The sequence below is a fragment of the Podarcis liolepis genome (genome assembly GCF_965112155.1).
Source record: "Podarcis liolepis genome assembly, chromosome: 2".
Classification (NCBI taxonomy): domain Eukaryota; kingdom Metazoa; phylum Chordata; class Lepidosauria; order Squamata; family Lacertidae; genus Podarcis; species Podarcis liolepis.
The window spans coordinates 44,237,222-44,262,491 of NC_139555.1; the positions used below are offsets into that span (position 1 = coordinate 44,237,222).

Genomic DNA, 25,270 nt, shown 5'->3' on the forward strand with positions numbered 1-25,270 from the left:
ACCAGCTCGGCTCTCTGCTGAGCCTGCCTAGGCTGACAATGAATGGCTGCTGCTAGTGCTGCTTGGAGGGCTAGGGGAGCAGAGCCCCTCCATTGAGCGACATCTCCTCTCCCCCCCTTCTCTTTGCGCAGGTGAGAGCCACGTCGCCCCCCTCCCTTCCAGAAGACCTCACCACTCCAGGGTCGCCCCCCGCCCCACTCTTTTAAGTCGGGGCACCCACCCGCCACCCTCCTTCCAATGCATGCACCCCTCCCCCCATTATCCCGGGTGTTTAAACTTTCCTCGCCCTCGCCAAGCAGCCTTCTAACCTGCCGGGTTCGCCCAAGGGGGGCGGCGGGGTGGGGGGAAAGGGGATCCTTAAAATAGCAGCTGTTGCCTGCGCCGATTCCCCCCCCCGGGTGGGAGAGGCCCCCCTTAGCAGCCCTCCCCGTCCCCCTCCCTCCGTTGCACCCCAAACCAGACCCCAAAGGAGGACCTTTGCGCCTGCCTTCGGGGTGTGGAGGGAGAGAGGAGCTGCGCCCCTGGGCTCCCCTGCTAGGCCTCCCTGCAGTCGGCGACCCCTTAGGGAAGTGTGTGTGTTTGGGGGGGGATGTCCCCCTAACCCCCCACCCGCCTTCGTCCTTCTCCTCCACGGACCTCACAGGCAACGTGGTGGCGCTCGCTGCCTCTCCCCGGCCTGCGCCTTCTCCTCCGCACAGGCTGGCTGGCCGGGAGGGCGCGGGCTTCCCCTCTCCGCAGGCCTGTCCGAAATCCCCCGACGTTCCCTGCGGGGGCTTTGTCCTGCTCCTCCTCGCCTCGCTCCCCCCCGGGCCCGGCCGCCTAGAGGAAGGGCGCAGCGGCGGGGCCACCCTCGAGGGAGAAGTTTCGAGTGGGAGCCCCTTGGCGTTGCCAGGCGAAGAAGGCCTGGCCGGGCGGTTGGCTTGGAAACCCGGAATTCGGTGGCTTTCGGAGGATGCTTTTGGGCCACGGTGGGGGAAGGGGCGCGGAAAGAAAGCGGCAGGGGAGAGGAGAGGAGGAGGGGAGCTTCCCTTCCTCCTCCTCCTCTTCTTCCAGCGGGGGGGGGGGGAGAGGAGGGGGGCAAAATGTTCCTTTTCCTGCAATGGGACCTTTCAGAGTTTAAAAATGGGGAGGGGGTCAGAAAAAAAGTTCGAGAAACGAAACTTCAGAAACTTTCACTTGTGGGGCAGCAAAAGTTAAGATCGATACTGGCTTGAAGAGACCAGGCTGGGAATGGGGGCATTATTAACTGTTTTGGCGTGCACGTTCACTCGGAAATTGCAGTATTACTCTCTCGCTGAGATTAATGGGAGTTTACTCCCAAACATAGACTTGGTTTACAACTTCCTAGGGTGGCGGGTGGGAAATTAAAGTTTTCAATGGTTGTTTTGGAAGGGGTGGGATTATGAGTATTTTACTTAGGTTAACTCCTTATGCACGTGTTAAGGGAAGGAGAAGGTCACAATGTGGCTCTGACTCGAGGATAGTTTTTGTTCTCTTGAATATACTTGTGGAGGTGGTGCAGTATGTTCCTGATAAATGAACATTGTAAACAAGTTGCCACTGAATAGCTCACCATATGTTATTTGTTTTCTTAAGTCTTTGCTTTTCTCTCTCTCTCTCTCGCTGGATTCCAATTTGGCCTTTCTAAGTGCCAAGTTTATTCTACCAGAGGATACAATTGTTGTCTTGTCAACTTGTGACTTCATAACAGAAAAGAGTTGTAGTGTTATTTTTCATAAGCAGGTGAGCTATTCAAAAATAGTGCATGACGACTTTGCAGTAAAATTGGCTCTGAAAAGAGGAAGACCACAGGTATATGGCATTGTATATACATTGTTAACTGAGCTCCTCAGAAGGGCCTCTAAAAGTTAGGTCCTGCTGTAAATTGCAATAACATCTTATATAGATTAAGGCTTCAATAAGAATATTCTGTCACAACTGAGGTCTGACTAATGGGAGGGAGATAGTGCACAGACAATGGAACTCTCCTCCAAAGATTACCTTACTGGTACTTGAAGCTGTGTATTATAGTTAGCAGTGTTGTTTAGTGTTGTTTAGAGCAAGCCACAGTCCAAACCAAGTTCTGCTTCTAATAAGTTCTGCACAAACAGATAACAGACTCTTGTAGAACAGCTGCATGTCTGTCTATTCAGAAGTAAATCTTGCCAAGTTACATGGGGCTTCAAAGTAAATGTTCACAGGATTGCTGCTTTGGATCTATTTTATTTTTTCCCATATGCATAAATTAAAATAAACATGAGCATCACAAACAATAAGCAAACAATTGGAGTACAGAAGTGGTCATTTTACAAAATTATTATGACTTACACAATCATTTAAACAGGTGTTGGTTGAGCTCCAGCAGACTCACTAGCCCTCCTGATGAATCAGTAGGGAGATCATATTTTTCAGAAACCCCATTCACATTATGTATGGCAGACAGGTGTCAGTGAGATGGTCTTGGTGAGTCTGACCCCTGCTGAGTTGCAGTGTTGGGTCAATTTCTCAGAGAAAACTGTCTGCTGTGCCTTTGATATATACCCCTTAATTGTAAATCTGATTTGAGAGGCCAAGTGCTGTGCAACTTCCATTTATGCCACTATCAGCAGAAAGATTTTAAGATCCATGTGTAGCACTGAGCTCTTCTGTTCTAAGGGGTTGGACAGGAGGGCTAATGCTGAGTCTGGGATGATCAGATGGCACAAAATATCAGCTATTATTCCAAATATATTCTTCTCAAAAGATTTACTCCCTGGGGCATGACAGTCATAGATGAATTAAGGAACCATCCTTCTTGCACCCTCTTCAGCAATGAGGAAAGGTGACACTGAGGAGAGATGGCACTGTTAACTCAGTGAGGGCTGACAGCAGTATAGTTCTACTTGCAGATTTGAGCTTATCTTCCCTGAGCTTGGCAGAAACCCTGTGAAGTCATGCCATCACTATACTAATGACTTGTAGCTCTACTTCTCCATAACATCTATGTCAGTAGAAGCTTTGCATGGTATCCTTCTGGAGCAGCTGTCCAAGTTAGGGGAGGTAAGCACCGCTTTGCAGTGGTTCCAATCCTACTTGGATAGTAATTTCCAGAGGGTGATACTTGGGGAGTGCTTTTTGCCCCTGTGGAGCCTTCAGTGTGGGGTCCCTTAGAGTTTGATTTTATCCCCCATGCTGTTCAACATCTACATGAAACCACTGAGTGGGGTCATCCAAAGTTTTGGAGTATATTGTGAGCTGATATGCTGATGACACATCTGCAGGTGTGGCAGTGGAGGTGTTGGACCGTTGTCTTGCCTTGCTAATGGACTGGATGAGAGCCAATAACTGAAGCTCAATCCAGATAAGACAGAGGCACTGTTAGTGGGTGGTTCCCTAGGCCAGATAGATGGGAGGTTGCCTGATCTTGACGGAGTTACTCTCCCTTTGAAGTGGATATGCAGCTTAGAGGTACTTCTGGATCCGTTGCTGTTGCTTGAGGCCAGGTAGCTTCTGTGGCACAGAATGCCTTCCAACAGCTTTGGCTGGTGGCCCAGCTGCACCCCTCTCAGGACAAGAATAGCCTAACTTGTGTTGTCTATTCTCTGGTGACCTCTAGGTTAGATTACTGGGGCATGTTATATGTGGGGATGCCTCTGAAGATGGTTCAGAAACTTCAGCTGGTGCAGAATTCAGCAGCTAGGTTGCTCACTGGGGCAAAATGACTTGAGCACTTGCTGCCAATTAGTTTCTGGGCCCAATTCAAAAGTGCTGGTTTTGATCTATATACCCTTAAACGGCTCAGGACCCCAGCACCTCAAGAACTGACTCTCCCCATATGAATCGACCCAGACCCTGCAATCATCACTGGAGGCTCTTCGTCATATGCATCCTCTGCAAGTCCAGAGGGTGGCAACATGAGAACAGCCCTTTTGTGAGACGGCCTCCCGCTTTGTGGAATGCTCTCCCCAGGGAGGCTCACTTGGCACCTTCATTACATATCTTTAGGGGCCAGCTGAACAAATTCCTCTTCTCTCAGTTCTTTGGTTAATTATGCCTTTTAAACTGTGGGAAGGGGTTATTTTTTGTTTGTTATTATGTTATGTATTTTTGTGTTTTTATACTGTAAACCTCCCTGTGATCCTCAGATGAAGGGTAATATAGAATCATCATCATCATCATCTGGAACCTTCTGTGGGTACAGTGGTGGAGTGGATGAGGGCCAAAAAGATAAGCTGGAATTCTAGAAGACAGAGGCACTTTGAGTTGGTGGTTCTTGTGTCCAGGAGATTGGCCATCTATCTGTTCTGCATGGGGCTGCAGGGAGTCAAACTGCTGCCTTGCTCTCCCCGACCTCACCTCCCTGCATGCTTTGGCTTTTAACTCTTGTTCATCTGTGACAGAGCGTTCTGGTTCAAGCAGGTGAAGATTGAGTAACTGGTTCAGCAGACCTGAACCAACTGGTTCAGTTCCAGTTCATGTATGAAAACTTACTTGTCATTTACATATGTGGAGATGTTCAGCAGTGCAGTATTGGATCCTGTTCTTACCTCTGTATGGTTACACATACTGGATAGAAAAACTGTGCAGGAGTGGGGCGGATACACAGGCAAAACACTTGGTGATCTGGATTATTTATCCTAAGAGATGTAACAGGAGTGAATCGATTCCTTTTAAGAATTATGTTCTCTTGGTGGTTTCCACCCATCCAGCCCCATGTTTCTGGATTCCCTCTTTATTGTCTCATGGAGAATAAGGACACTGGGAGGCTGCTGGACTATGTACTTGCTGTCTGGGTCCCTTTAAGCCTAATTATCACAGAAGTAGCCTGTTTGCCACGGATCTTACTGTTTAATCAACAACTATTTGCATCCTGACCCATAGGTCAAAGGTTAGAAAGATGGGGTTTTGACCTCTTTAATAGGGACACAGACTGCTGCAGTGCTGAACCATGGGGGAAGCATTTTACAGTGCACATACATTTCTTCCTCTTCCTGCCTATTTCCTCCACTGACCTGTAAAGCTTCAGTCTCTGTCCTGCCTCCTGCTTTCCAGACAGAGGGCAGGGTATGGAGGACAAATCCAAAATGTATAAAAACTCTCCCAGTTATTGGTTTCATATATACATGGTAAATTCTGCTTGTGGCAACTGCATGTATCATTTTGGTGTTGTGTTGTAGTTTTTAGTTAGAACCTTATTACCTGAACTGTAATGAGTCTAGAGGGGCTTGTGTGTTCTGTTCATTTTCATTGACAATTTTCTGATAGTCAAAGCAATAAATAGTTGGTTTGGTGTTGAATTTAAATCCCTAGTTCTATTGTTCTATTGTAAGGAGGCATATCTGATGGCAACCCTATCTGAGCCTGGGGTATTGTCCTATTCAGTGGCTGTAGGGCCAAGTGCTGGCAGAGAGAGCTTAATGTGTTAATATGGTTATATAATGATGCATGTTACCAAAATAAATTGCAGGTGCATTTGTACGTTGAATATGATTTTCAGTTTTGGCCGTTTCATCTTAAAATTGTGGAACTGGAAAAGATGCAGGGGTGGGCAGAGTATAGAAGGCCTTTCACATGAGAAGAAAGTAAACCTACTGAGAGCTTTGGAACAGATAACCAACACCTAGGTGAGAATATGAGTCATTTCTGCAAATCACAGCTAGATTGGAAAATCTGTTTTGTTCTTTCACTTATAATAACTGATGGATTCACTTATTAAATTAACACAACTGCCCTACCCCCACGATACAGTTGCCCTGTGATACTGCTTTGCTACAGACACAGGACAAAGAGCCAACATATAAGTAAGTTCAAAAGAGGACAAGAGCAATTTATGAGTGATAGAAATATACCGGTAGGCAGATGCCATCTAAGATGATCGGGGTAGTGTGTCATTTTGCTGAAAGAGTCCGTAGTCCTGAAATTGCTGAAGGCTGAAAAGAATACAAGAGCAGGTTCCTTATTAATAAGCTGAGCAGTTAATGTTCCCTGTAGCAGATTTTGGGCACACCCAAGATGGTCATGTGTACATTTGCCCTAGCCTAGACACTTAGAAGAATTCTGCTGTAACATATGAATAATATGGTTATGCAAGAGTAGGAGAGTTTTTTTAATGTAAGAAAATAGTTTGAGGTAAAACATGGATCATGGAAGTTGGCTGTGTTCCCTGATGAACAAACAAAAAGAGAGAGAGGAGGAATATTGGAATTTGACAGGGAAGAAAAACTAGATTATTTACTTTAGGAGATGTTTGTGACTTCCTTGTGATGGAATATACACATCTCATACAGACTTCTTAGGCAAGAAGGAATTTCAAAGAGGCTGGCAGAGTTTTCCCTCCCTGTGTGGCCAACAAGGAAACTCATTGGGTGATGAATGAGAGAAGGATCTTGTCAACTTTTTTTAAAAATAAAAAAATAAACCTGGACTGCTGAGAGGTTAGTAGCCTGAGTTTTGATGTTGGTCGTAGAGGAGGACTCTTTTCCTCCATGGCCAGCATGGATATGTAGGATAATAAATGATAATAATTGCGCAATAGTAACTTTTGTAAACTTGCTTGTATATCCTGCCATCCTCCCAAGCATTTAAACCTGGCAATACCCAGCCACCATAGTTTGTCCTTGGTGGATGAGTCTGTCCGGAAGAAGGATGATCTTAAGAATACAATGAGGATGCAGGTGTGTTTGGAGTCTTGGATGAAGAACATTAATAGAGTGAAGCCTCTGAGTGGCCCTATAATGTCTCAGTATGAGCTCATGGGCACAGGTCAGGTTGTCTACGTATAAACAAATAGGGCAAGAGGCAGTTCAGTCACCAGGTCTGCTGCTGGTTGGTTATTTTTCCAGGTTCTTTGCTTCTACTACTTTGGTTCCTGTATTGATTCAAGTGTAAAAGGAAGCCACAAAGTCCTACGCATTAATTTGGTTCCTGTTGGCTTTGCCAGAAAGAAAGGAAGAAAGGTAGAAGAGTGTTGTGTCGGTGAAACAGTGAGGCATTTGTTTTATACTCACAAAGGTTGTGTAGTCAAGGGAGATCTTATGTTGTTGCTGTGACAGACTTGGATTTTATATACACAGAAAGAAACTTGGGACAGGAAGAAGCTAGGAAATATTAAGGGCTGTTGAATTATCTTTTGCCAACCATGGCTGGAGTTAGCATCATTTGGGGGCAGGGGGTGAAGTCAGGTGCTCTCATATTACAAAATTTAACATCTACTTGCCTTATCCTCTTAAATAACTTACAGCATCTCTGTGTGTGTTCTGTCAGTAACAAGGAAATTAACAATCTTAAATAGTAACTTCTAAGCCTGGGAGACAGAAGCAAAAATACTCTTCTTCTTGAGCTGTGCTATGGTCACTGTCACTAAAGTATCTAAACACAAAAAGTTCTGTGATTTACGCTGCCTGCATAACGAAGAGACCAGCCCAAGTGCCAGCAGGCTTGCAATCCCTCAGATACATGGCAGTAACTTTCTGAGGTTACTAAATTGCTCAATGTTCTTAGAGCGCTTCTTTAACAGAAGCATTGGGTTTCATGAGAAAATGTCTTTCCTTGTTAATCTGCATGGCCCAATCCTTTTAGTGCTTACTTAGAAATAGTACCACTGAGTTCACTACTCCTTTTAAAAAAAATGTATTCATGCATTTTCTAATTTATGAGTTCACTACTCCTAAGTTAAGAGTTCAGTTAGAGCACATGATTATCTAGTCCAGTTTCTTGCCTCCAACAGAGATCACAAAGCTCAAAGCAGGGCATCGTGGAGAGAGCCTTCCTCTGAAGTTTGTCCCTAGCACCTGGTAAACTAGAGAGATACTGGCTCTGAATATGGAGGCTCTGTGTTCACTCTTTACAGCTACTTCATTTAAGGCAAGTCATTTCTGGAAATAACTTGCCAGACTTGCTACTCAAGCCACCCAAGGACACAGGCTGATCAGACCTCTGGTAGGCTGTAAGCAGTTGGTACCTATCTGCAAGGCTGAACATCTGGTTATAATCTTTGCTATGGGCCTAACCCTTGGGTACATTTCACAACACACAACTCCAAAGGAGTAAGGAATTTGGTATCAACAGAAGCTATCCTGCTTTATTGAGCAGAAACTCTTAATTGATGGAAGCTTTGGTCATTTGATTCCATGATATTGTTGGGGGTTAATGAGGAATTGTGGGAAGCTGCTGTGTTATGAGTCCCACGGTACTCCCACACCTTGCCTCCCATTCCCAATCCCAGCAGAAGCATGTTAATGGGTTTCCTGCCCTTGAGTTGTTAACATGTGTGATAAGCCTATGTGAAACTGCTCTCTGACTTACTTTTACTTTGGTTTGCTAGCATCCAGGCCCAGGACTTGAAGTTAAGGCTGTCAGTTGAGCTATATTTTAATTGGCCTTTTGCTCACTAAATTACTCCAGAGAGAGAGAGAGAGAGAGAGAGAGAGAGAGAGAGATGGTCTCTGCTTGCAAGGCAACTTTGAGATCTCCTGGGGGCAAAAGTGAACTTGCTTTTGTGAGAGCCAGGCAGTGAAACTGATGGGGGAAATCGTATTTTTTCTGATAAGTGTATCCATAGAAATGAGAGAAGTGAAATGTGTTAGCTCATAAAAATACTAGGTGAATGTGAATAGTTCCACAAACCACGGCTGAGTAACTGAAGCCTCATTAATGTGCTTGCTAACACTGGATTACTCTGAGAGCAGAGTCATGTTCCCATAGGGACTTCCTTGGTGGATAAGTGCTTTGCTGTCATAGCACAGAGCAGAATAACATACTGGAGAAGCTGTGATACAAGACACACTCAGCCTTCTCTTCAATCATTTCAGACTGATATGCCACTGATTTTTGCCCCAAACTATTTGCTTTCTAGATAGGAAATATCACTGAGATTTAGCCTTCATTTCTTTATTTCAGTGACTGGCTGAAGGTTAACAATGTGGGACTCTCAACATGGGAGTCACAGGGCCGTTATTAAGCAAGGTGAGAACCAGTGCAGTGCCTAGTGCGTTGGGATTAGACTGGGCAGACGTGGATTCAAATCCCCGCTTTGCCACAAAAGTCACTGGGTGACTTTGGGCCAATCACTATTTCTCAGCCTAATCTATTTTGCAGGATAGGGGTTTGAAATTAGCAGGGCATCAGGTGCATTTTGTGCCTAAAGATTCTCCATTTGCGAGCACCTCAAAAAGTCTGGGTGTCATTTTTTGCACCTGGCTGACACTCAGGGATTACTGAAATGTATGTGCTTTGAAGCCTCGAAGTATATGTTAAGGACAGTCAATATGTTAAGGTGTTTAACAATAAAGAGTAGAGTGTTATGAAAACTGAACCACGGTACCAATATTTTTATTGTAAACAAATTAAACATGTATTAACAATTTCCACTAAGAATGTGATATTAACTATGTGTAACCTATGTTAATTGCGCATTAGTTTATGACTATCAAAATAATAAAAATAAAAAGTGTTGCTGACCCACCCCCCACCCATGGTGACTAGGCATTCTGTTTCGGCGCCCACAACCCAGGTCCCATAAGCCATTTGGCTACTAGATTTTCTATCACAGTTTCTAATACTGAACTTGTGAGAATAAAAGTAGGCGTGGGGGTGACCATGTATGCCAACCCAAGCTCCTTGGAGGAAGGGAGAGGGGAAGAAAGGAGGCAGTTGCTCTGTGCAAATTCAGAAAGATCAGTGTCTCACCTTTTAAAATCCTTTTAATGTCTCACCTTTTAAAACCCTTTAGAAACCTCACTCCCAAAATGAAGGTCTTCCATAGGCAATTTATTGGAAAGGACATGGAAAGCCAGAGTTCCCCATTCTTGAACTCTAAGCTGTTTTAACTTTAACATTGCCTTCTCCCACATATTTCCAATGAAATTACTCCAGTTAACGGGATAGACTTTTGCCTAACCACACACAGATTTTAATCCTACATTCCTGCAGCCTGTCTTGATATCTGAGCACTGCTAGGCATGAGGGATCCTTGGTCACACTGGAAGAAGAATCATAGGGGTTTCCCCCTGGCAGCCCCTGGGTCTTTTATTCCATAGTTCACTCTTGCTTTAGTATATAAATCCTCTCTGGTCCACTGGCTCTGTTGCACCTTCCCTTCTGAAGAATGGGGAGGTATCAGATGTCTAAACCAGGTGGCTAGCACGAAGGTACAAAAGAGCAGAGGCTTCCTGAGTGACGTTAGAATAATGAGAGAGAGAGAGAGAGAGATTTCTTATACTGAATGAGTCTATTCTAGGACGAGTTGTGAGTTAGTCCTGCTTAACAGCTGCTAGTTGAGCCCTAGCAAATGATAAGTTGATTAACTTTGACCCCTCAGTTGAAGAAACACACACATACACAATTCTCCAGTACTATAGATGGCAACCATTTGTCAGAGAGTGGGCCTAGTAGTTAATAATCAGTGAACACCTGAAACTCTGCAAGAAGGATGGCTAACCCATGGCCCAAATCTGGTCCAGCAACTCACAAGAAATGGCCCCTCTAGCCCTGGAAACTTTTATCTCCCAATCAGATCAGGAGATCTTTGTTCTGTAGAGAGGAATCTCTAAAGAGCTGATACAGCATTTTTCTCCTGATTGAGAGATTTTTAAAATCCCTCTGCCTGCCCTTTAGAAAAGACATCTGAAAATCAGTCAGCGGGATCTTTTATCTCCTATTTCAGAGCTAAGTACCACAGTGTTGAGACTGGAGATAAGCCCTCCAAATTAAAGCTGTAGAGTCTACCTTTATTGTAGCTAACCTTTTAAATTTAAGGATAGGAATTCACTGGGACGACCTGTATGCAAAAGCTGTGGTAAGAAACTGTCTGTAGGCCTCTGTTTTGGGATAGCAGTTAAAAAGCAAGAGTCATGACATGGGAGTTCAGTAAGTGGATAATTTAGAGCCTTAAAGGTTTTATTTTTTCCTAATCTAGTCAGATAGCTTTGAAAGAGGGAGAGTTTGATGAGGAAAATAGCACAGTTAAGGAATGGTTAACCCTGGTTCCAGGTTGTTTGGGGGGGGGCGGAGCTGCTATTTAAAAAATAAAATATGTACGGTATTTCATTTAGTAAATTCATATCTCCATACAGGTAATACAAATCCCCAAAACAAATGTTTTCCATGTTTAAAGGCAAGCAACTACAGAGTTCTTATTTGGGGCACAAGAGTTCAGATTGTACTAGAACTAATAATGTACAAGAACTTATACATTATTTTGATTTTTTAAAACCCATAACGTAATACTTATATATACACCAGCACTGAAGAGAATACAGTATGGTTCAATTCTGTTCGCTAAAAGATGCAAACTTAAGGTAATTCATCTGTCTTGAAAAAAGCATAATGATAGGTTTAAAACAGAAGTTGACTGAGTATGTTTTTCCAGCTAAGTGATACAGCCTTGCTGAATCAATGACTCAGTCGCACAGAGTTAACACAGAAGCTATAAAATATCAGAACTACTACACTGTCGAGTTTGAGTGCCTGATACACATATTTTGTGGTGTGAAATTTTCTAGAGTAGAAACTACCGTATTTTTCGCTCTATAACACACACCCGACCATAACACGCACGTAGTTTTTAGAGGAGGAAAATCCGTAGGCATGCCACCCGTAGGCATTCCCTCCATAACACGCACAGACATTTCCCCTTACTTTTTAGGAGGAAAAAAGTGATTGTTATGGTGCAAAAAATACGGTATCTCTTCAAAGCCAAATACGTCCTAACAATTCACTCCGCTCCTCCTGCCTCCTAATAAGGAAGTTTCGTTGTCAATTTGAAGAATAAAGGTTAGGGCAAGGTTTAGCTCCATAGCAGCAAGCTTAAATTTTAAACTATTAATACACTGTAGATTTAACTACTCAGAAGGAAGTAAAGGAAGTAGTTCCATTTCAGAATTAAAGCATAGAATGTCAGCAGTGAGTGATGATGTCTCTGAAATACCTTTCCACTCTTCTAAAGTAATCTCTACCTCCAGTTTTTCTAAAATAAATGAAGGAAGGAAAGCTTGAGCATGCTTTCCGTTAAGGAACTCCATGATCTGGGGCAGTTCCCCAAGGAGCGGGGGGGCAGGGGGGGCTCTAGTTTCTGATGGATCTCTGCTAGAGACAGCAAAAGCTGCTACAATTTCAGCTCTTGTGATGAGAAGCCTGTGTTTTGTTTCAGCACACCATTTTGGAAATCAAGGATCCAAATTATATTCCCTACCTCTTTTAAGGTGCTTAGAAATACAGTAACCTTCGAAATGAAATAGGCAAATCATCAACATGCCCCCTCAAAGGCAAATAAAACCCAGGCAACAAAAGCAGACACCCCCACCAAACAAACAAAAGTCCAAAAAGTTAGGCAAAATGCACATTCAGACAAATAGCTAAATGAAAAGGTAGACAAAGCATTCCAATGGGCACACCAAAGGCATTATGAGGAAAAGGAGGGTAGAATACCTTGATAATGCCTATATTTTCCAGCCAGTCCAAGGACACCCATGGGATTTTTTTTTGGGGGGGTGTTAAAGCCATTTTCAAAAATGACAGGGGCAAGAAGGCCTTGGTGAATACAAACAATCTGAGGTTGTCATAGTGTCCATGAGCCCACACTGGGGGTTCCACTAGCCTTACACTCATTCTTGTATTGTTCAAATTATTGCAGAATATGTCTTATTATGTAAACCAATATATCCTATCTGAAACAGAATAAACCGCTTAAAGATACATTGGACCAGCAGGTGTGATAGGATTCCCCCTTCTGCTCTGCCTCCTGCAGTCACCCTGCACCCCCCCATCTTTTCGAGTGTCCCCCAAATGGGGCCAGGGTAGGGGGCTGCAGAGGGAAGAAATATTAAGTCCCATTTGTGCAAACAGAAGTCTGTGAGCAGGTGGGGGCATTACAGTTAGATGTCGCCCACTACTTTTAAAACATACTATTAAAATAAGCTGTTCACATACGCAATAATGGCGTTGTGTCTTTTTATTATTTTATATGGCATGCAATTAAAAAGGCTATACAGAATACCAATAAATAAGTAAAGCAAATATAAGGACTTTCAAGTCCCATTGAAAGCCACCGGATTTTCCCGGACGTCACTGGAATTTGAAAAGTGGAATTGCTGTCATGTGGGGGGTGGGGGGTGGATTTCCGAAAGGCGGCACTTTGTCCTGGATCTTAGGCAAGTCAGTTGGAAAATCATGTTTTTTTTATTTTCGTGGTGTTCTGATTTTTACTTTATGAAATATGGCAACCCTATGTAAGCTAGACATAACCAGTTTTCAGCCCCATCTGCACTATATATTTAAAGCAGTGTCTTAACGCTTTAAACAGTTATGGCTCCCCCTCTCACCCCCAAAATCCAGGGATGTGCAGTTTGTTAAGGATGCTTGGAGTTGTTAGGAAACCCCTATTCCCCTCAAGAGCTACAATTTCCAGAGTTCCCTGGGAAAGAGGGGTTGATTATTAAACTACTGTGGGAATTGTAGGTGTTTGAGGAGAATAGCTCAATAAAATTCATACTAGGGATTTTTCATTTCCATGCCACGCAGATCTGCAAAATTTTCAGTTTTTCAAAAATAGGCAGTTCTTCAAACTGCTAGTAATGTGGGACACTCAGTGTGACTCTGCATGGGAGATAAAATGTGATTCCTGAGCTGCTCATCCCATCTCCAAATGCCATTTCAGGCACTGTTTTGCACCCAGCCTTTAGCATGCAAGGGGATTTTAAAAAGCAGCAGTCACAGTGCAGTATCTCCAGAGCTCATCTTGCGTCCCCCCCCTCCTCTCGCTCTCTGCAGCCTCACAAAGTAATATGTTCCCTCAGTGCGCATTGTGACAGACACATTTTAAAACTAACTAGGGCACCTCTTCTCCTCAGTAAAAATGTACATTCATTTTTAGTATTTAACATTCCACCCAGCATTAACTTGCCCCCACAGTTGGCAAGTGTGAAGGAATAAAAAGCACATGACTGTTTTGTCTGTTTTTAGCAAAAGCTTTCATTTAAATTCATAGTGTTTCTTATCTGCAGCACACATGCTGTTTGTCTTAAACAGACAATACCCATGATTCAAAGCTCCCTGTGCCCTGGGAGGGACGGATCCATACGCTCACTCTCAGGGTTCTGTCCCTTCTTAGAGCTGACAATAGAGAAGCCTCGCTGGGCTTGTGGATCAGCAGTGCTGGGTTGCAGCTTGTTTACCCCATGTGGCTGGCGGGGGGGGGGGGAGCGGAATAGCAAAAGCTGCCACTTCCCATTACAGTTTGTGTCTGCATGTCTCTTCCAACACAAGCAACGTTTCACCAGCTTAGACAAACAAACACAAACCTTTCCTGGCTAATGAAGAGCTATGTTTTAACCTTGTCACTTTCCCATAATCTGGACAGTGCTTGATAATATGAAAATAAACATCAGAGAAACGAGTTCTGAAGTTTCACATGGTTATGCTATAATACCTGTGACAGCTAACTGCTGAGTGTTATCAGCATCAGGCTAGTGTAAAAGGGGTGGATCATTCAATCAGGTCGTTATGCACGTTATGTCTTTCCTGATTGCTAATAACCACAGGACTGTAAAAGGTTTATTATATGCAAATGATCCCTTGTGGTAGTAGGTTGCTGCTACAAGTAGAAGCAGTGTTGATCACTCCTTCTAGCACATTCATCATCCATGTGTGCCTATAATAATATACAATATATGCCCACTGACATACAGTATCCAGTGGTACCTCTGGTTACGTACTTAATTCGTTCCGGAAGTCCGTTCTTAACCTGAAACTGTTCTTAACCTGAAGCACCACTTTAGCTAATGGGGCCTCTTGCTGCCGCTGCGCTGCCGGAGCACAATTTCTGTTCTCATCCTGAAGCAAAGTTCTTAACCCGAGGTACTATTTCTGGGTTAGCGGAGTCTGTAACCTGAAGCGTATGTAACCTGAAGCGTATGTACCCGAGGTACCACTGTATATGTCATTGGGTATTCTTCACATACCTTCTGTTCATGTTTCTCTCTTGCACGAGGAGGTGCCCAATCATTGCATCCCTAATTTTGTTCTTCTTTATGGTTTTGAGTTTGCCAGTTGTTCATTTATAGCACAGTACTTTGAAAAGGGGAAAGTCCTGTGTAAGTCAAACACACAGTTGTGAAAAGAATACTGGCCGGCCAAGGATGGAGTAGTAGATATTCTACAGAACCACACTGAAAGATGTGCCCATTTGCGAAGGTTGCTGGAGCCATCTTGATTTGCCAATATTGTAATGTAAGCCCCCCTTTGTTAATTGGATATGCACCACCTTTCCTGATACAGTTGACAGCAACTTACAGAAATAAAAGAATACAGTAAAAGCAGTACTGTGCAAAAAAGCAAACAATGAAAACCAGCAATAATGCAATTTCAGATCAGTTGCAACTGGCGTATAATTTAGTCTGTCTGGTCTGTGTGGTCAGTTTGGATTTAGAGGATGGTTTGATTCTGGAAACAGAACGAAATGACCTTTAGGTTCTTTCAAAACCAGCAGTGCTCTCATCAAAAATTCTTGGAGGACAGAGACATTTCAGCCCTCAAGCGCCGATGCTTTGCCCTCATTGAGCCTCTAATCCCAGGATTATTATTTCAAGTTTTTTGTTTGTGAGCTACTAGGGTTATAGCCCATAATCACATTTGTGAGCTGTTCATTGGTCACATCTTTGCCCTCTATTCCTGGTTTACTGTCCTCTATGATATACTGTATTAGAGAGAATTTTAAAGGTGCTTAATATAAGCCCCGCTTGCCAAGTAACAATCAGTTGCTCGATTTTAAGGCTCCCAGTTGTTCCTTTTCAGTCGCATCTTTACAGGCTGCACATCTGACATCATATACAACATCAGGTGCAGGGCAGGTGGGTTTAGTTTGGGGAAATCTGTCCCGAAGGCCAAATTAGGACCCCTGGCAAGACTCAATTAGACTTGTGGGCTGCAGGTTCCCCAAGCTACTGTTCAAGGCTAATCTGAGATGCATGTTAGATGTGGAGAGTCTCCTGCCACAAGAGGCTGGACTTAAATGGCATTCTGACTTCCCTTCTATCACTACTAATCCATGATTCAGAATATATGAAGAGCAACTATTTGAAGCTTAGCCTTACAAAATAGCCTAGCTAGTAGCTTCTGCTGAAAGGCTTCCTTTGTTGCAGAGTGTGCAATTCTGTTTTTCAAGTTACTGAATTCCTTTGCCTTTTCCAAGGCAAAATGTTGACGGGCCAATACCTGTGGAAGTTGCATCACATGTCTGCTATAACAACAGGGTGGATGCATGCTTTAAGGAAACATAACATTTTCTTTTAATGGACTAGTCAGTCAGTGGACTTAATGCAGCATTTATTTTAAAAGGATGGGGTTGGGAAGAGTGTTGGCTGAGACGTCTGTCCTAAGCGCTTGCACCTCTCTGACCTTAATGACATAGGTACTTCCTCTTCTGCTCACATTACCTGGCCAAGAAAGAAACTTGTACATTCAATAACGTATCTTTGTTTATATCTTTGTTTATATCCACATTTTGGCCTGAGGCTGTCACAAGCTTGGTATCCAGACGTTTTCTGCAAGGAGGGATTCTTTTCCTATTGAAAGTAGGCTTCCCTGTCTTCAAGACTTCGCCCACTCTCCATTAAGTCACTCCCCACTCAGGTGGATATTTTACTCCCCCCCCCCCCACAGCGGTGTGTACAAATAATGCTTAATCAATGCAACCATAATGAAATTATTCCATAAACACAGACTTCAAAGCAGCTACAGTGGAACTTTGATTTTCAAGCATCTCGGAAGCCGAACGATTCAGAACCCAAACGCCGAAAACCCAGAAGTAATTGCGTCCGTTTTTGAACACGCCTCAGAGGTCGAACGGCTTTCGCTGCAGGTTTTTCCATTTTTTCAATGGATTTTGAAGACTGCCCATTGATCCTTGGTTTTCGAGCATTTTGAAAGTAAAACTGTCTTCCAGAACAGATTACGTTCGAAAACCGAGGTTCCACTGTATTTTATTTCCTGTTCCCGTCCCGTCCACGATGCAGAATTCCAAACCCTCTTCTTGTTCCACTTGCGCCTCCCTTTGTTTTATATGTGGGCTGTTTTAACTTCCCTCCTGATGGGGAATGTGTCCTCTCTATGCCTGGCTTCATAGCATTCTTAGTTTAGCCAAAATTGCTAAGTCAGTCTTGCGCTTGGTGTGTCACAATACTTCTGACTACTGTAAGCTGGAAAACATCTGTAATGGAATGATGTTGCCATTTCTAGAAACGGCACATAAAATACCGTATTTTTTGCACCATAACACTCACTTTTTTACTCCTAGAAAGTAAGGGGAAATGTCTGTGCGTGTTATGGAGGGAATGCCTACGGGTGGCATGCCTACAGATTTTCCTTCTCTAAAAACTATGTGCGTGTTATGGTCGGGTGCGTGTTATAGAGCGAAAAATACGGTAGTTGATTGGGTGGCCAGCGTATTTTTCCCCCTCTGCCACCTTTTCAAGGTAACCCTTCCTTCACCAGACAGTATGAAGGGGGACCTACCAGGGAGTAAAAGGAAATGGATGACCTTTTCTTTCCTTTCCCCGATGTTCCCCCTTTTCTCATATGTGCCTTTCCATGCTAGACCCATCTACAACCTCTCTGGCTCCTTCTTCCCTTTGCAGCTCACCTACCCAAGTGAAGAGAAGGAGAGGATGGCTCAGATTCTCCAGATGGAGATCCCCAACTTTGGTAACAGCATCCTGGAGTGCCTGAACGAGCAGCGATTGCAGGGCCTGTACTGTGACGTCTCGGTGGTGGTGAAGGGGCATGCTTTCAAGGCACACCGGGCTGTGCTGGCGGCCAGCAGCTGCTACTTCCGGGACCTTTTCAACAACAGCAAGAGCACGGTGGTGGAGCTTCCTGCTGCTGTGCAGCCCCAGTCTTTCCAGCAGATCCTCAGCTTCTGCTACACCGGCCGCCTCAGCATGAACGTAGGCGACCAGTTCCTGCTAATGTACACGGCTGGGTTCCTGCAGATCCAGGAGATCATGGAGAAGGGGACTGAGTTCTTCTTGAAGGTCAGCTCGCCCAGCTGCGATTCCCAAGGCTTGCACACCGAAGAGGCACCTTCCTCTGAGCCACAGAGCCCCGTGGCCCAGACCTCCACCTGGCCCTCCGGCAACACCCCCCTGCCCCTGGTCTCTCGCGTAAAGACAGAGCAGCAGGAGTCGGACTCTGTCCAGTGCACATTTGTGGTTAAGCGGCTCTGGGAAAGCAGCCAGAAGGAAGGGGGAGGCGGAGGCGGAGGTGGAGGCGGCAGTAACGGCAGCCGCAAAATGGCCAAGATCTCCTCGCAGCAGGAGCTGAGCGGGGGTAACCGACAGGCACAGCAGCAGCAGCAGCAGCAGCAACAGCAGTCTCAACAGCAGGGGGCGCTAACGGGAGGCAGTGGAGGGGCAGGCGTGGTCAGTGGCCCCAGCACATCAGACCAGACGAGCCCTGGTACCTCCAGTGCCTACACTAGTGACAGCCCCAGTTCCTACCACAATGAGGAAGACGAGGAGGAGGACGCTCCCGAGGAGGGCTCTGATGAGCAGTACCGGCAGATCTGCAACATGTACACGATGTACAGCATGATGAATGTAGGCCAGACGGGTGAGTGGCAAGGGCAGAGTGGTGACAGACAACATTCCTGTTCAGATTCATACCTGTAGGAAGGGAATTGGTTCAAGTTGCCCACCTGTGATTTGGGTTTTTTTAAAAAAATAAATAAATCATTGCGGAGATACATTATGGGGAAAGTTATTGGAGGCTGAGAAAATGAGTGTTTTTAAATTGTGTGTTAAAACATTTAGATCTCACCCTCCTGGTGCAAGAGCACCACTCAGAGTGACGCACAAAACCTTAAAATCTGCAGTTCTATTAAAACAGCAATATAAAACAAATTGACAGAAGACACTGGGCCAGCAGTTGAAACCAAAACATATAAAAGCCGTTCAATAGAAGTCAGCTGAATTCAAGCAGTCTTCAACAACGGGGAAGCGGCAGTCTGATATCTCAGCTGGTTAGAGCATGGTGCTGATAATACCATTGCCATTTCGATACTTTTATGGGACAACTGTATATTCCTGCATTGTAGGGGGTTGGTAGGGTCCATTTAAACTCTACAAATCTCTGATTCTAAGTGCCAACCACACTTCACAGGACAAGGCATTCGATAAGCTGGGTGCAGCCACTGAGCAGGCCCCCATCTCTCATCCCACTCAAATGAATTTTCACTCTCCAGGGGAATCTGTGGAGTTGGATTGGCTCATTCTGGGCTTCTTCACGTTTCACAGCAGAAGTATGTACATGGTATTCATCATGTGTCCACTTCTGCCTGGTGAAATGTGAGGTGGGGGCACTGTCACCCACCCCTTCACACAATACACGGCGGAAGGGGCTGCAGTTGGCCTTGACACCCCATCTTGTTTCCATGGGTGTTCTTGTGGTGTTAAAAAGTTGCTGCTTTCCATATGTTAAGTAGTAGTGGAAAATTGCTAAGTATTTTAGATGGCATGTAGCTGCCTCTACTGTGTGAAGCACTCCCTGAGATATTGAAAGCTGCCCCTGGGGCAGAGTATCTGTATTAAAGAGTCATTTAATTATCCATTTCTCACAGCCTGAGAATCAGGACTTGGAGGTGTGGCTTGCAGGGAAGAGAGTGGCCAGGGCTTTGAAACTGGACTCTAAAGAGGGAGCAAGCAAAGGTGGCCTGGGTTTTCTAGGGGTTAATTCCATGGGTGACTTTTACCTTGGGTTCCAGCCATCACTATGGCCTTGTATGTCCGTGTGGGATAAGGCTGTCTTTGTGCCTTCTGAGTCTCTCTTTCCAGTCCAGTTTCCCATGGCCAAATACTCAAGACTCTTGAGATTTAGTCAGCAAAAATGTGCACTGAAAAGAGCAGATGTAGCAAGGAACTTAATAAGAACCTAAGAGCTCTGATGGATGAGACCAAAGCCTATCTAGTCAGTGCTCACACAAACCAACCAGATGCCTAGGTGAAGTCTACAAGTACAGCAAGAGGGCAGTAGCACTGTCCTGCTCATGGTCCACAGCATACTGTCTCTCATATTAAACACATAGCCATTATGACTAGTAGCCATTTACAGTCTTATCCTCCCATTATCATTTTTAATCCTCTTATGGTTAAGCTTCATAGACCTAGAACTATCATATATGCCTTAGTGACTCCTGGGCTAGACTACTGTAATGCATTCTACATGGGTCAACTCTTGAAGACTGTTCAGAAGTTTTGGCAGAATGCTGCTGCTGCTGCTGCTCAGCTGGCCTTCTTGTATAATATTTGTATAACATACTAAGAATTTCATAGAATCACAGAATCGTAGAGTTGGAAGGAACCACAAGGTTCATCTAGTCCAACCCCCTGAAATGCAGGAATCTTTTGCCCAATGTGAGGCTCAAACCCATGATCCTGAGATTAAGAGTCTCGTGCTCTACCGACTGAGCTATCCCAGCAGTCACTGGCTGCTGATTTATTGCCTTAAACAGCCACAGTCCTGATCACAGGGAACATATGACCCATCTACTGAGGAGGCCCTGCTGAAGTTTACATCTTATATGTTCAGCATCCACAAGAAATCTCTGTTTGAGTTCTAGTATTCTAGAATGCCTTCCCGTTGGCTGTGCCTTTAGCCTGCCCCCCTGCCATCCTTTCAGAGGCAATTTAGGACTGTTCTAATCTTCATTTGATAGGTGACTCATTACTTTCGATCTACTCCATTTGTGTGTTTGTTGTGTTTGCTAGTTTAAAATCATTTGTGTTGTTTGTACACCATTTTGAGAAACGGTATATAATCAAATAATAGGAGGAGCATGAGTAAAAATGCAGTGTAAGCTGTAGTATCATTGTAGTTCAGACATAAGCCTTCCATGTAGCCTTAAGAAAGTTGCTCTTGTCAGCCTCACCGACCTCCTTCACAGTATTTAATAAGGCTATAACAATTCTGCCTAAGGGGGGTTGTTGTAAAGATGGCTGTGAATTTTTAGAAAGCACTTGGGGAAAGTGTCCTATAAATATGATGTACTATGCTCCTGACAGGTTCCTGCTTGAGATGAGCAGTGCAAACAGAAACATAAAATCAACCAGGCCTTATGGATTATGGATCTTTTGCCACCTGTCAGCATTTCATCTCCCTGCATCCCATTGAATAGTGTGGATCTAACCCTTTTCACTGACTGGAGATCCCTGTGGCAACAACAGCAATGAGCTCTCCCCACTTTCACTTTTATTGAAAAGATAAAAACACATAAGCTTCCAAACAGCTTTCTGTTCTTGTGAGAGGAGGAAATAGTGAGAGGAGGAAAAGAATTTTCTTCCAGAATATATGTTTGTGGTGGGATGTCACACAGGTATATACTTGTTGAGATTCCACAGCTTTAAGCTTCATTCCTTGCTTGCTTTTCACACATTTTCTTCGTGTTTTCCCTCCTCGCCTCCCTTCTCCTTTTCGCCCAGCAGAGAAAGTGGAAGCGCTGCCAGACCAGGTGGCCTCCGAGTCTCGCAACCGGATACGGGTGCGGCAGGATTTGGCTTCGCTGCCCGCTGAGCTCATCAACCAGATTGGGAACCGCTGCCACCCCAAGTTGTACGATGAGGGGGACCCAGCTGAGAAGCTGGAACTTGTGACAGGTAAGATAGGTGCCTCAACCTGTTGGAGTCAAGTGGGGGGGGGGGAGTGAGAATGTAGATTTCAAGCCAGTTGCAGTCAGGAGGAAAAGTCTGGCTTGCTTCCTAAAATTAATCCCAGTCTGGTGGATTAGGGCCTTGTTGGCAGAATGAAGTGGCAGTTTCTCCACCCCCAAGAGCAAGGTGATCCTGATTGTTAGCCTATAAGATACTAGAAGATCCTTCAGGGGGGCTTCCTCTCTCAGATTAAAAACAACAACTAGTAGATCAGGTACCACAGCTCTCGTGGTTGCAGGTTGCAAGCAGTAGTCAAGAGGGTGGGGCTGCCTGAATAGCACCCTGAAGTAATGCATGTGTATGTTACATAGAAATTGACTGGGCCCTATGCATGCGCATGGCCTCAGAGTCTGATTAGGACTTGAGATGATCCTACCAGGGCATCCCAGCTTCCAGCCCCTTGTACCTTTGTTCCATGGCATTCTCTGATCAGTTAAAAGGAGCTGGCCATGCCCCATTGCTTTAGACAAAGCATACTCCGTGAGCACTGTTTCGAATTAGTGGGAAAGACTTCAAACTCTTGATCTAAAGACTATTGGAAAGAAAGCCAGAAAAACAGGAAATCAGTTTGTAAATCTTGTTTATGAGCTAATCCAGCTTTTGGCTTTCCACTGCCCCGCACTGCTGCATCTCTTACAGGCTGGTGCCCAGCACTGGGATAGGAAGGAGAGAAACTGTGTTGGTACCCAAGCTAAGTAAGTCATATCCAGCACATGCTCTATCCCACTCAGAGCTATCTTGGGGGATTTGGTTCCTGCTGTTGGCTTTTCCTTTGCTTGTGCCAATGTACTTGCTCTGTCTGCACTGAGGGGAGTGAGTTGCTCACTCTCCTCAGTGAGACCAGCAAGTCAAACTTTCCTTTCACACAGAAGTGAACTTCCTCTTTCTCAGGTATTGGTTTGAATCTGTCTTCCCAACATCCCCAATTCACCAAAGTTACTAGCCACAAGCACGTCCCCAAAATGTCCGTATAAAGTCGGCAAGAGCATTAGAATTGGCCCTGCCTGGATCAGTCCAGCATCCTGTTCTCACAGTCGCCAACCTGATTCCTTTTGGAAGCCTGCTGATGTTGTGTGCTCTCAAAAGCCACTTGTGCAGCTGTGTTTACACGATGGAACCAAACTCACCCAGGAGTTAATGACTGTTAGCCAACTTTGTGCTTGCCATAGTTCTACACCAGCGGTTCTCAACCTGTGGGTCCCCAGATGTTGTTGGATTACAACTCCCATCATCCCTGAGCTCTGGCCTTGCTAGCTAGGAGTGATGGGAGTTGTAGTTCAACAACATCTGGGGACCCACAGGTTGAGAAAGGCTGTTCTACACAGAGTTGGAAGCTGAGAATGGCTGGATGGATCCCATTATAATTGTTTCTTGTTGCTTCCAGAAAGCATCTGGTACTGCACACAAGTGATTAGGTGGCTTATGGGTCTGCACCCAAGTTGAAAGCTTGTTGTTTTCACAACAGGCCTTGTCTCTTTTCCCTGCCTAGGTACCAACGTGTACATCACCCGGGCACAGCTGATGAACTGTCATGTCAGTGCTGGGACACGACACAAAGTGCTTCTCAGACGACTACTAGCATCTTTCTTTGACCGGTGAGTGAGCCTCCCAGTGTGTAGGAAAGGGCTCTGTTTTGCTCTGTTTCCAGCCCCTTTTTTTTGCCACACCATTTCTTTCTGCTTTTGAGGCAGGACTTCTGGGCTTGAGGAGTCCTGCCAGAGCAAGAGGCGAGGCAGGAGCTGGAACGGCTAGGAGTAGACAGTTAAAGGTGGGTGGGTGGAGAACAATAAGATGCTGCTGGTAAAGGATTTAAATGCTTTCTCTTCCTCACCGCTTGCCAGGAACACCCTTGCCAACAGTTGTGGCACTGGAATCCGCTCCTCCACCAACGACCCTAGCCGGAAACCCCTCGACAGCCGGGTGCTGCATGCTGTGAAGTGTGAGTGTCTGCCTTAATAGATCCTTCTGCGGTGGGGAGGGAGCTTAGGAGTATATTATTACTGCTTTCTTGAAGGGCATGAGGTGGGAAATTTTAGCTGTGTGTCATATGGTCAATAGGCAGAATATCCTATTCCACCCTATTGGAGCACCCAGATCCGTAACGATTCCAGCAGCGGAAGCAAATACAGAGCTGGAAGCAGGTCCTTTGTCTCACTCCAGGCTGTGGTTTTAAGATTTACTGTGCTGTGAGTCATCGCAGGCTTCCACCAGCATCTCGGGGGTCTTTGCTGGCTTGGGCAGGCGTTGGTGTTTGGGTTCCCGAGAGGCAAAGAGCTGTGAGGATATTGATTCCCAGTTGCCGCTATAGCGACCCTGATCCGGGCTCACGCCCTTCTTCTCTTCCTCAGTTTATTGCCAGAACTTTGCCCCCAACTTCAAGGAGAGCGAGATGAATGCAATTGCTGCTGATATGTGCACGAACGCGCGGCGTGTTGTCCGCAAGAGCTGGATCCCCAAACTGAAACTACTGATGGCCGAGGGCGACACTTACACCACCTTCATCAATGACACTGGCAAGATGGAGCCAGACATCATGGGGGTGGAGCACAGCTTCGAGACGGGCAGCCATGACGGTGACGCAGGCACCTCCACCGAGGGCCTCCAGTAAAAACATGCCCATCTCTTTCCCCCGCCCCCAGTCGATGGTTTTTATTTCCTAATTTGATTTTTGTAGAATCGTTTTTCCACCTTTATTTCATTTCTTCCCACCCGTTGTTGGTTTTTGTTTTTGTTTCGGCAGAGGAGAAAGAGCATTGTGCCTTCTCCTTTAAAAATATATATATACATATATATATATTATTAAACATGGGCCTTGCTTCCTCAGGCGCCACAGGTAGTACGAGCTCAGAGGGGAGGTCTTGCTGCTGCATTGGCAGTTCTGGCTGGCATTTTCTCCCCCGTCCCTTCCCTCTGTCCTTGTTGTGCTATTAATTGTTCTTAGATATATATTTTAGTAGATTTTTTTTTTAAAAAAAATACCAAATCCATTTGCAAATGGAGGCCATGATCCAGGGAGGTCTTATCCCAGAGTGCTGCCTCTTTCTTCATCAGATCGGGTTCTCTCCAGACAGGGCTCTCTCTAACTTAGACTGATCATCGTCAAGCCTTTTCCTCAGGTTCATTCCAGAGAGTGGGAAAATCCTAGTGCCGTGATAAGTGCGAACAGGGAAGGGACTGGACCCCAGTGCTGTGCTCATGTTATCCTTACTCATCTTGGCTTCCCTCCACTCTTGCCTAGGTATGTTCAGGTCTTGCACAGCATGGCAATTCCACCCCTGCCGTTCTCAGTACACTCCCTTTTCCTTACTCTTTTTTTTCTCTCTCTCTTTCTCCCCTTCCCTCCCTCCCTCTCAGACATACCTCTCCCTACTTTTTCTGTCTTCTAGACCTTATGTACCTTCCCCATCCGTTATCTGCCTTGGAGGTTTTGACCAGCCTAGCCTACTGAACTGAGAACGTATACGGCAAATCTGTTTGGCAGTGCAGCCCTTCCATATTTTGAGTGGCACAGAGTCATGAAGGGAACAAGGAAGGTTCTCACCCCCGCACCCAAACCCCCCCACCCCCCGCAAAAAACCCAAATTATACAAGCAGGT

The 25,270-nt window shown here is 45.1% G+C and overlaps 1 protein-coding gene across 6 annotated transcripts; it reads left to right on the top strand.

Moving 5' to 3' along the window:
- On the top strand, window positions 1-24,300 carry NACC1 (nucleus accumbens associated 1). 6 transcript variants are annotated; one of them, XM_083481328.1, is made up of 6 exons: window positions 1-131; window positions 17,610-18,582; window positions 21,447-21,620; window positions 23,140-23,269; window positions 23,516-23,613; window positions 24,023-24,300. In XM_083481328.1, exons 2-6 carry the CDS (start codon window positions 17,640-17,642, stop codon window positions 24,280-24,282), a joined length of 1,605 nt encoding a protein of 534 aa, XP_083337454.1. In that variant the 5' UTR covers window positions 1-131; window positions 17,610-17,639; the 3' UTR covers window positions 24,283-24,300. The 6 variants fall into 6 exon arrangements, with proteins under 6 accessions (XP_083337454.1, XP_083337457.1, XP_083337456.1 ...); XM_083481331.1 differs by having other exon boundaries at window positions 23,164-23,269; XM_083481330.1 differs by having other exon boundaries at window positions 21,450-21,620.
- Window positions 24,301-25,270: the final 970 nt, after the last annotated feature.

Bases quoted from the DNA above. Each gene is read 5' to 3' on its own strand.
- NACC1 (XM_083481328.1), top strand. From the start codon at position 17,640: ATGGCTCAGATTCTCCAGATGGAGATCCCCAACTTTGGTAACAGCATC. The intron at 21,621-23,139 runs GTAAGATAGGTG...TTTTCACAACAG, and splicing joins GAAGCTGGAACTTGTGACAG to GCCTTGTCTCTTTTCCCTGC. The intron at 23,614-24,022 runs GTGAGTGTCTGC...TCTCTTCCTCAG, and splicing joins GGTGCTGCATGCTGTGAAGT to TTTATTGCCAGAACTTTGCC.